This window comes from Sitophilus oryzae, unplaced genomic scaffold (genome assembly GCF_002938485.1).
Source record: "Sitophilus oryzae breed Bouriz unplaced genomic scaffold, Soryzae_2.0 scaffold_1165_pilon_pilon, whole genome shotgun sequence".
Taxonomy (NCBI): domain Eukaryota; kingdom Metazoa; phylum Arthropoda; class Insecta; order Coleoptera; family Curculionidae; genus Sitophilus; species Sitophilus oryzae.
In genome coordinates this window covers 517732-531426 of record NW_022145799.1, presented here as the reverse complement: position 1 = coordinate 531426, position 13695 = coordinate 517732, and the positions used below count along the sequence as shown (strand labels likewise).

Here is a 13695-nt window from a genome sequence, read left to right as displayed (position 1 = left end):
AAAGCTATACGTGGAAAACGAGTCAGTCTGGGGATAGGAAACCGTCGCGCGTCGTTTTTACTGTGGTAAAAAAATATTTCTTTTGGTGTTGAAAATAAAAACAATTTTTTTAGTTTTGACTGTTTCTGTACTATACCGATACAATTGACGTTGAAATCTTTGATGTTACAGCATTTCACTAATTGTAATTTGTATATTTTTTCACTATGTGTAATTGTGAAATTGTCAATCCCACTAATTGTAAATCTAAATGGGTCTAATAAAACAAATTTAATTTAATTTATAATAAAACACATCAAAAAACAGTAAACTCTTGATGCATGCTTTTCGTAGGTTAGCATTTTTAATGTCAGCATCATCAACAAATGATTGACGCTCAGTTTCAATCATTTGCTGATGATGTTAACATGGATAGCAAAACGTGCATCCAAAGTTCAAAATAGACTGTTTGGTTTGGTTTGGTTTGGTTTGGCAATACACCAATTGTCGTAAATTACTATTGTTTCTCTAACATATAACCAATTTTTAATATAAAAAACTATTGTTGTTGCAGTAATTGTATTCTTCTTCGAATAATAAGAAATCTTATTTTTATTAGGTATCTGTTAATGAAAGTGTATTGGCATTATCAGATTTATAGAATTAATTCGTTTAGACAACTTAACAAAGTTAAAATATAATATGGGACCAAATGATGATTTTAAAATTAAAAGAAGTAGATGAGTTGCTTACAAAAGAGGCAGTAAAAAGATGTCTACAATTTTTTTCTAATTTATAAAGTAAAAATGTGATAAAATTGATTCCCTTTATCTTCATTTTTATTAGTGATTCGTGTATGCCATTCAAATAAGACTGACTCAAGTTTTGTACAAAGAGTAGCCAAAATTTCACCCTTGGAACTGAGATCTCTTGGATCTGAGAAATCTTATTTTTATTAGATATCTGTTAACGAAAGTGTATTGACATTATCAGATTTTTGAAAATTAATTCGTTTAGACAACTTAACAAAGTTAAAATATAATATGGGACCAAATGATGATTTTGAAATTAAAAGAAGTAGATGAGTTGCTTACAAAAGAGGCAGTAAAAAGATGTCTACAATTTTTTTCTAATTATATAAGTAAAAATGTGATAAAATTGATTCCCTTTATCTTCATTTTTAATAGTGATTCGTGTATGCGATTCAAATAAGACTGACTCATGTTTTGTACAAAGAGTACCCAACATTTCACCTTTGGAACTGAGACCTCCCCACAAAGTATCTTGAAAATATTAAGACATTGAAATATGACAAAGATGCTCAATTTTCTGACCAATAAAATGCTGTTCTGGAATTTAAAAATAACCGTATACTTGTAAACACGTTTTTGTAAAATCGTTTTAATTTTTCTTGGCTTTATTTGAAGAGATCTTTGAATATATATGCCACTTCACCATCGTCACTTGTTTCTCTTTATAACGAGGCGTGCCTCACTTGGGTTAAAAATCTACATGTACTGTCAAAATATCATTTTACAGACTGCCAATGACTGCGAAGAAGACTATCTATGTCTGCTATATAATTATAGTCGACTGCTGTAAGACTGATGCCAAAGACTGCGAGCGACTGTGAAGAAAAGAGACACCCCTCGCTTTATAATATAGTGCCATTAAATTTCAAAACCATCATCAACTTATTTTTTTTTAAATATGGACCAGTATTTCTTATTTCATTTATAAAACGCCTATGACCACCCAAATACAATGACCTACCACGCTTGTCCAAAAATGTATTATCAAAGTTTACAGAATTAAAAAATTCTGTTAACTTTGATATAATAAAGAAAATTTCCATAAGGTTAAAACTTTCATTATGTACTATGTAAAAAACAAGTTAACTTTGTTAACATTTTTTGGGTTAGTGCGATACATCACTGCATTTTCAACAGTCTATAAAGAAGTTTCAAACAGACGTTAAATCGGTAATTATATAGAGAACAGAAACAGAATACCCATTGACAAAATACGCGACATTAACCGTACAATCGAGCGCACCGGTAGACTTGAAAACCCCGTTCAAAGACGGACTGCTCTTCCTAACAGTTTCACCCTTACTAATAAAACTGGCAGAAAAGAACACGTATCTGTGAGGACCATTACAGATTTCTTTATGTTTTTTTTGGTAGGTACTCGAATAAGTAAACTGATAGTGTGTGCGGCAAAAGAACGTCAAAACAACACGTGTGAAGCGGGGAGGTGCTACCGGTTAGTCACTAAAGCCAGCAAGCCAGCCACACGGGGGTTTTGACCTTGTTTTACCGGGGAGGGACGGGACAGGCCAGTGCTACACGTAGAGCTATAGTCATGCACACCTCTATTTTTCTTCCCTCAACCACGGTGCCGTGTAGTCGGTCTCGTGCGCGCTCCGCATCAGCACTATTTGCGAATGTTACAAAACCGAACCCCTGCATGCAGAGACAGACAAGACATGCATTATAAACAGCTCTTCAAACTCGTGCAATGACATGATGACGTTAGACATTAGACATGCCACTGTCTAGAAGCCTCATACTCATAGCACTCTTGCTCGTCGCTATTTCGGCTCTTTATCTTTTTATCGTTATCGGTTTCAGAGATTCGCACACCAATCCGATACGAGTTCGTAGTGTCTAACCAAATTTAAACACTAGTTCACCGCAAGATACTTCACTTTGAACTATAGACGCACGTTTTGTAAACCATGTTATTAGTATAATAAGCAGAATGATTAAAACTGTTAATATTAATCATCTCCTGGTGATAGTAACGTGGTTAGCAAAAATGCATCCAGAATACAAAATAAAATGTTTTCGTGTATTGTGTTGAACAAGCGTTTTATTTTGTAAACTTACAGTACTTATAGTATTATTTTTATTATATTGTGTTGTCTATGATAAAGGAACTAATTTGCCAAAAATAACTTTCTCATCTCGATCTTCTTATATCTTAATATCTTTAGTGTTTTTTTCCAGATAACCAGCACAAGGTACGACTTGAATAAACCACAAACCTCAATAATTTTCTAATATTTTTTTTAAATTTTGGCGCCTAACGTGGGGCGCCAATTTATTAGAATATATTAATTCGTCTATATCAAGGCTATTCTCAGCTAAAAGGTTATTTTGCTAAAAAAGTAAATAAGTAGCTTCTCGTGATAGTATGGGTACAATCAACAACACTACACATAATTGTTGATTGTATCCATACCATCAGGAGAAGCTACTTAATTACTTTTGACAAAAGAATCTTTTAGCTAAAAATAGCCTCGATAAAGAAGAAAATACACGTCGAAAGGTCGACAATTTTTTAAATAAAAAGTTATTTATTTCCTGGTCCTAAACCTGCGTAACATAAGGATGCAAATCTACCACATTATTTTATTATAACATAAACATAAGTTTGCTAACCATGTTATCATCATCAGAAAATGATTAGAACTGTTTTTTCAACTTTAATCATTTATTGATGATGCCTAACATGGTTATTGAAACATGTATCTATAGAATATCAATAAAATATTTTGATGTGTTTGTCAAAACTGTATGAAATTTTCGTTAACTATAACTTTAATAAGGCCCAAACAAAAGTGTTTCTATAAAATAGTTTTAAAAAATTATAGGAGAATATTACTAATATCAGTAATATCGTTACATGTTAAATGTCAATCATCATCCTCAGTATACCTCCTTCAGAGAACATTAAGGAGTTAAGTGGCAGGTAGTAAAAAGATAAGAAACAGATTGTTAATATAGTTTTATTAGGAGATAATTAAAAAGTTGTTCCTTGGCTGTAGAAGGAAATTTGATGTTTATTGGGATAAATTGAATTTTAGAAGATGAACGATACATTTCACAATCTTGATTGGATATAACACATTTAATAAAATGATTTTCAAAATTACAAATTTCATCAAAAAGTCTTCAACAAAAAAATCATAATCATCCATTGGCTTTTAGATTTATTTCATTTTATCTATATCAAGTTCAACAACTTTAAATCACTTTAAACTGACTAACAATAATTATTTGTATTCCCTGTTACATTCAGTAAAATTTAATCTGTATTTAGAATTTCATCAGCCAATTCAAAAAATAAGTTGCTTTTTTATGTAATATTTTTAGAACAAAAATAACAGAAAATACACAATTTTATTATACAATTCATCAATACATGATCTTTTAAACTATGGATGCACATTTTGCTATTCAAAATAGCATCATCAGGGGATGATTGAAATCAAAAGTTTTAATCATCTGCTGATGATGCTAACATGGTTAGCAAAACCACCGTCCATCCCTTAAAATAATTTGTTTTTGTGAATTGTGTTAGAATTCCAATTCTGCCAATAATAAATACTTGTTAATTTATTACTTATTATCATTCTAAAGTTCTCTTGTGTTATTACTCATGTACTGTTTCTCTGATCAGATTCTATGAACTTGTATCGAATTTTTATTGGTGTGCGAAGTTCTTCAGGGTTAGACTACGTTATACTGTTAAGCATGATTTTGGCGGCATTGCCAAATCAAATAAAAAATAAAATTTCGACCAAATATCCAAATTTAGAGTTTATTGTTTTAATATTTAGTAAGAAAATAATTAATAATGTTAAAAATTAAGTATTATTAATGATGTCGCCTATTCATATCCATCTACTGGCGTTAAGCCTCCCTCACACTAACATAACCTAGTCTACACCCAATTTTTTTGAAAATTTGAATCAATTCGCGTATTCTAGACTTCTAGGGGGCTTTCTTTTGTCGAAATCATAATAATAAATCAAAAAATCAAAGTATCATTTCAATTATTTCATTTCTGGCTGTATATAGTATATATAAATGGTATAAATCAATACGTATATGTATATATATCATCAACATCAAAAAACCAACAAATTTTAATCCTAACCTAAAACATATCTGTCACTATCTAGTCAAGAGTCAACTGAAACGTTTACAGAGCTGCGTTAAAAAGAAAGGATACAAAATTAGAAACAAAAATAATAATCAAAAGACCATCAAAAAAAGGAAAATAAAATTAAAACTAAAAAAGATAATTCTGCATATAAGTTTCGTTATGATCTATGGATTATATAAATTCGTTAGTTAATACTTATTGCTATCAACAAGGCATTTACATTAATAAAGGGATACTTTCCGTAGTATAGGTATGTTTTAGCAAGGTAAGCCTAGCCTGGTTTTAAACGGGTTGAGACGTGATACCTCACAAATACCTCGATAGTTTTTTATTCAACAATACAGATTCTAAAACATAGAAACATAATAGAATCTAAGACATCTCTTAACAGTAAAGAAATTGATAATTTTATATAATTTCAGTAAAAAATATTAATTAAATGATTTAATATTATAAGTACATCATTTGTAATTATTAAATGCAAGTTTATTCGGTTATATGCATGCATATTCTTCAAAATTTATAAAGACATACATAACAAAGAATATAAACGACTATGCGGTTTTGACATAAATAACTAGAAACAGAAAAGACCAAATTATTTTCTTTCAATAGGAATTAAAAGCTTTCAATTCTATTGATATAAAATGACTTGAAGTAGAAAACTGTCAATTCATTTTACTTCATGTATCTGTTTTAATATTCAATAATAAATATCGTATGATCGAAAAAAAAACGGCGTCAGCGATAGCTATGAAATGAAGATCGCTGTCATTTTATATGTAAATTTATATGGGAAATGTGATCGATCGTCATTTCCCAGCCAACTGGACGCCGTTTTTTTTTCGGTTTTGCGGTACCTAGAGCACTAATACGTGTCCTAGAATTTTTGTAGATTGACATGACACTATGATGACATACTACTGGCTGTATGCATATTACATCATATGTGTATTAAAGTGTGCAGTAGGCCTACCACGTATAGGCCTAGGTATGGCTTATTTACATGGCTTTTTTGACATATTTAACATTTTCTAAAAATAACAAATTATAAATTTCAATATGAACTATCTAAATTGAAATTTACCAGGTATAACCTAATATTTAGTTAAAATAACCATTGTATTTTAAATCAAATTAAAACTTGACTCGAAAAGTTCTACAGGATGACACAAAATTAATATTGTACATTGGTCACTTTGAAAAGCAAGTTACTTTTTTTTAAACGGCACACCCAGCATATTATTCCGATATCCAGTGGAGAATTCATATTTCTTCAAAATACTATTAAGTTTTCCCACCTCTCGGACAAAGGTTTTTCATTTTTATGATTTAGTGTAAGTAGATCTTTATTTGTTGATAAAATCTAGGCGGCTGTGATAGGTCTCACGTTACTTCAACACTGCTGTCAACTTAATTCAACTGTAACAACTAGTTATCATTTTGTCAGCTGAAAACGTAAAAAAATCTCAGAAATATGCCGAAAATGGAAACTTAACCTACAGCAGAGAAAATTGATGTGATTCTATTAATGGTGGAATGTAGTGTGCATCCATCAATTAATAAAATACCTTAAATGTTACTGATTTGTCTAGTCTCAACTTATTTTACGAAAATATATTTTAAAGACAGCGTTTACAAATATGTGAAATGACCTTTTAAAAATAGAATCATTTTATGCCGTGAACATGAGGGGAAGCATTTTGAGTAATTTTTATCATATTATACGTTTTCATATCGAGTTCTAATTCTGTAATAGTTCAAATATATTTTAAACGTGTACCTCCTTATTACAGTCTAATAATTTACTCTACATTATTTCATTTTTGTTATTAACGTTAGGTATATCACAGCCATCTAGATATTATCAAATAACAAAGATCTACTGACACTAAATCATATAAATGAAAATATCTAGGAAAATCTTTGTCTGAGGGGTAGGCAATCTTAATAGTATTTTGAAGAGGCATGCATTCTCAACTGAATATTGTAATAATATGCTGGCTGTTCCATTTAAAATAAAATGGTAGTTGAAAAAGTTCCCATTAAAATAGATCTAAACAAAATAAAATGTTATGTGCCATAAGCATAGGTCATTTTTTGTTTCACACTATATGTATGCCTCTATATACTCTGAAATGCAATCTATATACTTGAAAACAATAACAAGCTTCCTAATATCTAAATCAATTTTGAAAAACGATCAACTAATTTTATCCATAATATCTGAATTATTGGACTTTTTAAATTTTTTTTTCATCATTATGAAATTATAATGTTTTGTTATTATTTTTGTAATCCACATCATAATTTGATACCTTAATTATAGTAAATCTTAAAAAGAAATGTCTAGATTCTAAAATATTAATTTATCTGATTATATAACCTATATAATTCTACCAATAAGATAAAAATTTAATATACTCATTTAATCAAAAATTAAAAAAATATATTAAATTTACAGAAGTCTAAGTCAACAAGAACAAAAACAAAACAACAATGTTAGAAATCCCATGAGATCGGTAAAAGGACTTTGTTATAGAATGATAATTAATAATTAAACTGCATTAAAATTAAGGTTACGTCAACTAACTACGGGTGATATTTTATTATTTTGTGTAAATTTAGCGTGTATAATGGTAGGTAAATTAAGTAGAAGCTTTCTAAATCTAGAGCACACATCCCAAACACCGTTTAAAACCACACATAAACAAAATAACAGACAGTTTTTAAAAAGAAAATTCACAAGGCAGAAGATCTAATAGGGAAATAGCACTTTTGTTGAAAGCTAGACACTACGAAACGCGATAAAATATCTGTTCACTCTGTATTCTGTTTAAAATTGATATTTGACAGATGAATTTAATGTTCTCGTGTAAAAGAGGGCATATTTTCATAACAAAATAAATTTAAATCTATGAGTTCGTACCTACTTCGTATTTTGTATATTACTTCAAATAAATAAAATACAATCGAAAAAACAAGTTGTTTTTTGAAGAAATTATTTTTATTTAAAAAAAAATATTTTCAGATTTTTTCGTTAATTTTTTGAAAAATATTTGTTTTTTTGATGATTTTATTACTTTTCTGTTATTCATTTTTCTTTTAAGTTTTTAATTTGTGTTTAAGTATTTCTGTCTTTTTTTAATAACTCAGATCTAGGGGAGACCCGACAGAAATTGCTATTGATTGGCATGTCAAAGACCACAATGACACCATTTTTTTATCACCATTTTACATTTTGAGAACGCTAAATTTACTAATGGAGGAATGATTTTGTAATTAATTCATATTACTCAAATTAACTAATTTATATCATGCTTACTTAAACAAACTTATTTAAAAAAGAAAATCATTATACAGGATGAGTCTTAAATAAGTGAAAATATTTTAGGGGTAGTATATTTCGACCCAAGAAACACGTCTATCAGTTTTTTTGCGAAAAAAATGTTTTGAAAATTTGGAGTTTCTTGAAAAAAATTTGGAAATTTTTTAGTTTTTAGTTAAAACACATAATTTCTTGATAATATGACAAGATAGGCAGTACATTAAAGTTACAAGAAAGAAAACAAAAAAATAGTAAGACAAAAAAAAATAAAAAGTAAAATATGTAACTCGGTTATTTTGGACTTATTTGAAAAACGGCAAAGAGAAAATATGTTTCTTTTGTCGAGATCTACCAACCCTGAAAATATTTGCTCTTATTTAAGACTCGCCCTGTATAGCGCATGATGGAATAAAAACGACGTCACAATAACCATAGAAATAATTTAGTTTGAGCTTAGCTGTGTCTACCACTTGAAGCTCTCGAGAACGAAACAGTTACAGTTTATTTCAAACCATTGTAAATGACTTCCAATGTCACTGTCAAAAACTTCAAGCTAGACATAGTTATACTCAAAATAAAATTATATTTTTTATGTGACATTGTTTTTTATTAGAAATAAAATAAAAACAAAAATAACGAGTAGTGTCAGGCCTCAGTGCTAAAGTAAATGGATATGAAGTTGACAGTAATGTCATTTAAAAACAAAATTAAAGACGATTTGACAGCTGCTACAGCACAATCATATGAAAAACCAAAATCTCACTACGCCATCATATGTCATGTTTAGTATAAAGTCATAGTCGAATTGCACAATTGAACGATAAATATATGTATAAAGAATTATATATTTATAACAAATTTTTCAAAAAAAAAACTTATTTTTTCTTGAAAAATTTGTCATTTTATTTGTTGGTTTAATAGATTTAAATGAAGCCAAATAATGTAAAACATTTCAAGAACAAAGATATTGAAACAACTAAAAAAAGGAGATATTTTGGCAACTTGAAATAAATTATTATTATTGACCAACAAAAAGATCTATTAACGTGCCAACAAATTCAAATAAAATAGTAAATACATGCATCGTATAATAATAATTACACTGTATAAAATTCTCTGATAAAATGTTCGTGAAAAAAGATTTAAGAGAGCCTACTCAGCTTTGCTGCTATCAAATCTAAACGTGAAAGTTATACAACTTATGGTGTTATTCGCTAGATAAAAAGCCCATAGATAAGTAGTGCAACGTTGTCAAGTGCCTAGAGAACAATACATTTAGTTCTGTTTTCCAAAAAAATAAAAAAAACAAAATAACACTTACAAACTCGAATAACTCAACTTCCATGCAGATTAACAACTAGAAAATTCAATTCATCTCAAAAAATAGTAATGATCATGGTTTGTACAGTTATTTTTTTTCGAAATGCCTTTTTATTCGTATCATACAAAAGAAAAAAATAAACTGTTTATGGTTAAAGTATCAAGCTACATACTGTTGCTCTTTAATCACGATCCTATTTTGTTTATTAACGCCCATGGCTAAACAACACCTAAAACTAAAAAGGAGGTTAGGATTGGGCCAAGATGACAAAAATACACTTTCTTTAACGCATATAACGTGTGAAGTCGTCCAATCTAATTGAAGCACAAAAAGCTGTGTTTTAAATTCAATATAAATGCAATATATAAAACCACATTTTTTCATAAGCCATGCGATAAACTACAGATCTATATAATTCAAGTTTCTATCAACAATCTGTTAATAATGAGAATAATATTAGGAAATGTAAAAAATTGGTTCATTTTATGATATATGAATACATTATAACTTTTATTGTTTATACAGGGTGTCGTAATTTAGTGCTAAACCTTGTTCAGGGTAAGTTATTAGTTACAATCTTTGAATAAGAAGACTAAGAAAGGCGCATATCAAAAATCTTAGGTCCACCGCGATGGGCCTCAAATATGGCCGACTTAAATTCCGGTTTATCAGTGCCTTTCTAATTTTATTTAAAAAATGTAAAACTATGATGTAGGGTAGACGTGGGGTAGACTCTATAATATGTTGTATTTGACATTGTGAATAAATGTTGGTAGTTCTTAAAATTGTTACAAAAATATATAATTCTAATAAAAATAGATAAGTTTGATTTGGTTTGATTAATAATTATTTTTTAACACAAACATCCGATACGCTACTGAAGCAGGTAAATCTGGTAAATCAAATTGACGTATCTAAATGCTTTGACATCTAATATTTGATCTAATCTTTGACAAGTAGTAAATAAAAGCAAAAATGCAAGAAAAAATATATAATTAGTTAATTTAAGTGAATTTCATAAATGATCGGTTTACTACACGTATGTATAGTATATAGTCACTTACTAGCGAAAAGTTGTTCCATTATTTCACTCGATTTTTGCCGAGATCTACCGCACGCTACACAACCAACTATTTTAGAGTCTTTTTCGATAAATCGCGATAGTGTCACTGTTAATTTAAGTTCTGCCACAATTTCCATCTAGATTTACTACCTTTATACAACTATAAGTAATACAGTAAATAATAAATAACATAAAATAAGCTCCGTAAAGACTGACAAATCCATAAAATTTCAAATCAAATTCAAATGTGTCAAATGAATCGTCAAACAGAACTGTCAAGGATCCCCACCCTAGAGTGCTTTTTCCGCCCACCATGCATGAATACATGGATAGCATTATGCTCCTTCCTTAGTCTTCTTATTCAAAGGTTACAATAAAAATGTTATAGAACTTGTCAGTAACAACAATAAGGCATTATGTTGTTACAACGAGTCCGAAAAGATATGACACCAATAAAATGACAGAAAATACAATTTACCGCAGAATTAAAATGACAGGCTACAGTTTGTTTTTCGATCCTTGGTAGTTACGTCATTATTTTCGACACCATATTGATTTTCACTTATTTCCCGAATTGGTCAGCTGGTGAATTTTTCAGCTGGTTTTAGTTAAAAACATAATTTCTTGGTAATATGGCAACATAGGTAGTAGATTAAATTTCCAGATCCAATGTTCTCAAAATTTAAGCAAAAAATCATTTTTTGCAAATTTTCAAAGTAAAATAACTCGGTTATTTTGGAAAAAAAACGGTAAAGAAAAAATATGTTTCTTTTATCGAGATCTACCAGCCCTGAAAAAATATTTCCACTTATTTAAGACTCACCCTGTATAATATTTAAAACGTAAACCAATTATGAATAATTAGCAGTCAATTATGTTACACCCTGTATATACCTAAACGTAAAATACATAGACACGAAATGATTTTGTAAGATCCTAAAAAACTAATGTTTATTCAATATATATATTAATTATTTAATATAATTAAACATAATGTTTTATGTAAATTTGTATTTATATACACACACGTTGTAAATGAATAATCGTTTCGAGCATTTGAATTATTGCCATGGTATAATTGGTAAATGACCAATGCAGGTAATTAATATATTCCAAGCACATAACAAGAATACTTGGAATCGTAGACAATACAGAATATTAATTCAATTACTTAATTAATCAATTTCGATTAACGAAACACAATGTTGAAACTGATGCTGATTATTAAAGAAGTTATGAAATAAGACTTGAAAAACTGTTAACGCGTGTTGAAAATTAATTTTTTGGTGTTAATGAAGATAAAAAGTGAACGTGTGATAAGATTTCAGCAGTACCAAATCTACAGGCTTTCATTTAGGAATAATACCCTAAAAATACCGATGTTAACTTGCTACGAACTACCAGTTCTAGTCAAACAGCTTAAATATTAAATTACCACAATCTGATTTACTTGGAATTTTAATGATAGATTAGATCTAAACATTTGACAGGTGAAAAATGTCATAGTATAAAAAGGTTGATTAATTTTACAAAAATATCGATAGTAGGGATGTCCAAAATTATCGATATATCGAAGTATCGATATTTTCTCTATTGTCGATTTTTAAATTAAAATAAATTATTAAGCAAGTATTTAACAATATATTATTTTTTGGTTTGTGTTTTCTTTTAAACTGACGTTGATATATTGTAGCCCTAGGTCATGTTAATCACGAGTTGTATTTTTTTGCGATCAATAGAAATTGTTTATAGAAAATGGTATCACATAACAATACCTCACGTAATAAGTAGGCCATGATAGAGTAACAAATTTGTCTGACAGCCAAAAGGCTAGAGTAAGGTAAGTATAGTTTCATTACACTCAAACTTGATATATAACTTTGAATATTTTTTCTGTCATTAACTGTTTTTAAGATACAAGATACACCACCAAATATGAAATAAATAAAAAAAAAATAAGTATCGACATTTTTCTTAAACAGGACATCCCTAATCGATATTAAAAGGAGTTATGGAAAGCCCAAATCGCTTCTAATCTAGATACAGCACTGATATTTGCTTTTACTGATATTAAACCTAGATTATATAAAAATACTCGAAATTTTATTGACAAAATAAAAAAATCGCTGACCATTTAATCAAAATAATGATTTATTATGGCGATTTTCGAGTATTTTTCTACAATGTCATTCATTTATTAAGACTCAAAATTTAATAGCAACATAGCTGGCTCAAAAACTATTTCATTAAATTATTAATTTATATTGATTGTCAACATACCTTCGATCCTCTCTCGTTAAAAATTATTTCTACGTCTAGGATTGGTCCAAATTGCTGAAAAAAGTACAAAACAAAAATTAACCGTTTCATTTTGAACAAGTAATTAGGTTGTTTCTAAATACCGTTTTAAAGGTATTTTTCTTTAGATCTGAACATCATGAAGAAATACATAGCAACCAGCCAAAGAAGATTCTAAAAAAGCTGTAGGAAATATTCACAAAATTGAATAAAGTTGATAATAGCCTCTCATTCAAGAGTAATGTAGATGACACAATGGTGACAGCTGATAAACAGTGCTAAACGTTAAAGAGACACTTTAGACTAGTAAACAAGCTCTAAATAAAAATACAAATATTTTCAACAAAGGATGTAGGTACTTAATAATCACGTATAGTATTGTTGTTGTCAATTGTAATAACGTCATTTACATAATATGTTTTAAGACCAATTGTTCAATTATTGAATGCATACATAACCTTATTTTTTAAAGCGTTGTTCTCGAGTTTAAAATTATTGCAATTGTTCAAAAAACAAATAATTTTGGTGGAGGACAAAAATGTTCTCTTATCACCCAAATAGCTAAAAGTTACTAACCAGTTTCTTTAGACTGGAGTCCAGAAAAAAAAGAAGATCGGATGAAAACATAAGCTGATCATAGCTAGAAAACATAAGCAATATCAGAACGTAAGATATACAATATTTTGAGCAACAATGCCAAAAGACTGGCTACCACTAGCAAAATCCATCTGATTATGGTCAAAAAAAAAT

At 29.0% G+C, this 13695-nt stretch overlaps 1 protein-coding gene across 4 annotated transcripts in view; it reads right to left on the bottom strand.

Annotated features, from left to right (window-relative positions):
• LOC115887793 (RNA binding protein fox-1 homolog 2) overlaps positions 1 to 13695 on the bottom strand; it is a 134819-nt gene that overhangs the window by 19537 nt on the left and 101587 nt on the right. For 3 of the 4 annotated variants that reach the window (XM_030907305.1, XM_030907292.1, XM_030907296.1), the window contains exons 4-5: positions 12928 to 12981; positions 2352 to 2444 (exon numbers count right to left, since the gene is read on the bottom strand). In XM_030907305.1, coding sequence (XP_030763165.1) covers positions 2352 to 2444; positions 12928 to 12981 — 147 coding nt within the window. The remainder of the gene's footprint in view (positions 1 to 2351; positions 2445 to 12927; positions 12982 to 13695) is intronic. The other variant, XM_030907313.1, reaches the window with a different exon arrangement.